The 2,883-nt window shown below is 65.0% G+C and overlaps 1 protein-coding gene across 1 annotated transcript; it reads left to right on the plus strand.

Moving 5' to 3' along the window:
* Nucleotides 1-269: 269 nt before the first annotated feature.
* Nucleotides 270-2,612, plus strand: LOC126990993 (uncharacterized). Its single transcript, XM_050849640.1, has one exon. It carries the CDS (start codon nucleotides 270-272, stop codon nucleotides 2,610-2,612), a length of 2,343 nt encoding a protein of 780 aa, XP_050705597.1.
* Nucleotides 2,613-2,883: the final 271 nt, after the last annotated feature.

The following is a 2,883-nucleotide window of genomic DNA, read 5'->3' on the forward strand; positions in this document are numbered from 1 at the left end:
GGGCGGCACAGCCCCGCCCAGCTGCCCATCCTCACCAACGCCAGGAGGCAGAAAGGTTGATCGACACCTTCACCACGAGGGGCTCCAGCAACCAGCTCCCCCCCCACACCCGCCAACTCCAGCAGCGTCTACGGCCACTGCGCGACGTGGCGGTCAGGTAGGCGCGTGATGTGGCTGACGTGACGGATCAACCCTTCACATCACAGGAACTGACCAGGGCGATAAAAGGGAGAGACACGGCCGCGGGAGCGGACGGAGTGACTTACTCCATGCTGGCACACGCCGGGCCAGCCGGAGACGCCGCGCTGTTGGCCTTGCTCAACGCGTCGTGGCTGGCGGGCCGCCTGCCGCCCGCCTGGAAGGACGCTGACATTCAGCCCATACCCAAGCCCAAGGAGCCAAACAGCTTCCGGTCCATCTCCCTCCTGAGCTGCACAGGGAAAACCGCCGAAAGGATGGTGCTGTCTCGCCTCCAGTGGCGCATGGGAGGCCCGCACCCCAACGTGTTTGGCTTCACTAAGGGCAAGAGCACAGCAGACAGCCTCATCACCCTGCTGGTCCACGCCAACAACCGTCCCACCATCACGGTCTTCCTCGACCTCGAGAAAGCCTTCGAGCTAGCCAGCCCACACGCCATCCTCACCGCCCTCGTGAGAAAGGGGATCCGACGCCTACTCGCTTGGCTCCAGGACTACCTCCAACAGCGGCGGGCCTGGGTCAAGTTTCAGGGCTTCAAATCCTCCTTCAGGGGCTTCGATAACGGGACCCCCCAGGGCGGCATACTCAGCCCGTGCCTGTTCAACCTCCTGATGGAGCAGCTGGTGGCGCTGCCCTTCCGGGAGGGCACCACTCTTCTGAGCTACGCCGACGACCTCGCCCTCGTCGTCACCGGGAGGGGCAACAAGCTCGCCAGGGCGCAGGAGGCACTTGACATCATCACCGACAAGTGCGAGGAGCTGGGGCTCAAGATCTCCCCTGGGAAGTCGCGGGCCATGGCCATCAGGGACACCACGCCGGCCGCACAGCTGCGCGTCCAGGGAGTCGGGCTGGCCTGGACGTCCTCCTACCAGTACCTCGGGGTATGGATAGACCAGCAACTGTCCTTCACACAGCAGGTCACCTACCTGATAGAAAGGACGCTGGCCCGGCTCAACGTCATGAGGGCCATGACGCGGCCGTGGGCGGGCGCCACCTTCTCCGTCCTCCGGCTTTACTACCTGCGGGCGGTGCGCTCCCTGGTGGACTACAGCGCACCTGTCCTCGTAGGCCTGTCCCGGCACCAGCAACGGCGCCTGGAGGTGGTGCAGAACAACGCCATGAGGACCATGTTGGGAGCACCGCGGTGGACCAGCGCCTGCGTGATGCAGAACGAGACCCGACTGGTGCCCCTCACCTGCAGGGTGGACTGCATCATGGCCTGCCGGGTGGCCAGAGTGCTGCAGCGCGACGTGGAGGGCGTGGCGCCGGAAAGACTCCGGTTAGCCATGGCACAGGGCGTCGAGTGCCTCCACAACAACGGGTGGCTAATCGGCACCACTATTGCTGCCAACACCAGCCGGCACGCGGGTAACTGGCTGTGGCGAGAGCCGGACCGCCCGCACCCCACCTACAGGCCTTCTGCCCCCTGGGAGCCCTCCGCCGCAGTGTTCACTGCCACACAGCTGCCCGCCAGAAAGGCGCAGTGCACTACCGCGGAGCTGCGTCAGCACGCCTTGATGGCCATGGCGCAGGTCACTGAGCGGGGCGCTGCGGTGTACTACACTGACGGCTCTGTCGACCCCGACAGCGGGAGGACGGGCGCCGCCTTCGTCACTGGTGGACGGCAGCGGGCGTGGAGGACATCAGACCACTGCTCCTCCCTCCAAACAGAGCTAGTGGCAATCCTGCACGCCCTTGAGCACGCACAGCATCGCCAAGGGGACACCGTCGTGCTCCACACAGACTCCCGGGGGGCCCTGCAGGCGCTACAAGGCCACCCCAAGGACAACGTGGGCCTCATCACCGCCATCCTGGGCATCCTGCAAAGCCTTGCAGCGCAAGGCAGGCGGGTGCGGCTCCACTGGATCCCCAGCCATGTGGGAGTCAGAGGGAACGACGCCGCCGACGAGGCCGCCAAGAGGGCAGCCAAAGGCCTCACCGTCATCAAACCTGTGCGGCCAAGCCTGCAACAGGCCAAGACACAGGCCAAACACGCAGCAGTCCACCACGCCCACCAGCAGCTCCGAGAACTGGAGGGGACAAAGAAACAGGCAGCCTGGTATGCTGCAGCCACCGCCTACACCCAACTGGACGCCGCCTACCAGCAGCGCAGGGCAGACGACGCGTTGCTGCAGCGCCTCAGACTGGGCTACTGCACCAGGGAGGAGCTGTACGACGGCTTCGATGAGCGGATATGCGAGCACTGCGAAGAGCGCGCCCGCCGCCCCTTGGTGCACTACCTCCTGTCCTGCCCAGCGACCGCGCTCCTCAGACCAGCGCCAGCGGCTGCCGCCCATCCTGCAGGAGGAGGCCGGCCCCTGAGGCGGTGTGAAGCCAAGGCCGCCCTCACGGTCCGACACACCCCGACACAGGTCCTCCTCGAGGTGCTACGGGCGGCACCTCCCCCACGGTGACCAACGCCCGCACCCCGCACAGCCGGGCGACGGGAGCCGCGCTGACAGCGCTGCCACGACACCACGCCGCTAGCCTGCACCGCCACCGAACACCCGACAGCGGCGGGGCGATGCCCGCTTTGTCCAACTATATCATATTGTTTCCGTGTATTTATTATGCATCCGAGCATGTGCATGTAATGGATGCAAATCACGGGCATCACAAATATTGTATAGTTGCACAATAAACCTCTACAAAAAAAAAAGAATCGTCAGTGGAGTCACTACCAGG

Source organism: Eriocheir sinensis, unplaced genomic scaffold (assembly GCF_024679095.1).
Source record: "Eriocheir sinensis breed Jianghai 21 unplaced genomic scaffold, ASM2467909v1 Scaffold23, whole genome shotgun sequence".
In the NCBI taxonomy this organism is placed as follows: domain Eukaryota; kingdom Metazoa; phylum Arthropoda; class Malacostraca; order Decapoda; family Varunidae; genus Eriocheir; species Eriocheir sinensis.

Excerpts from the sequence above, each read along its gene's own strand:
- LOC126990993 (XM_050849640.1), top strand. The coding sequence starts at position 270 with ATGCTGGCACACGCCGGGCCAGCCGGAGACGCCGCGCTGTTGGCCTTG.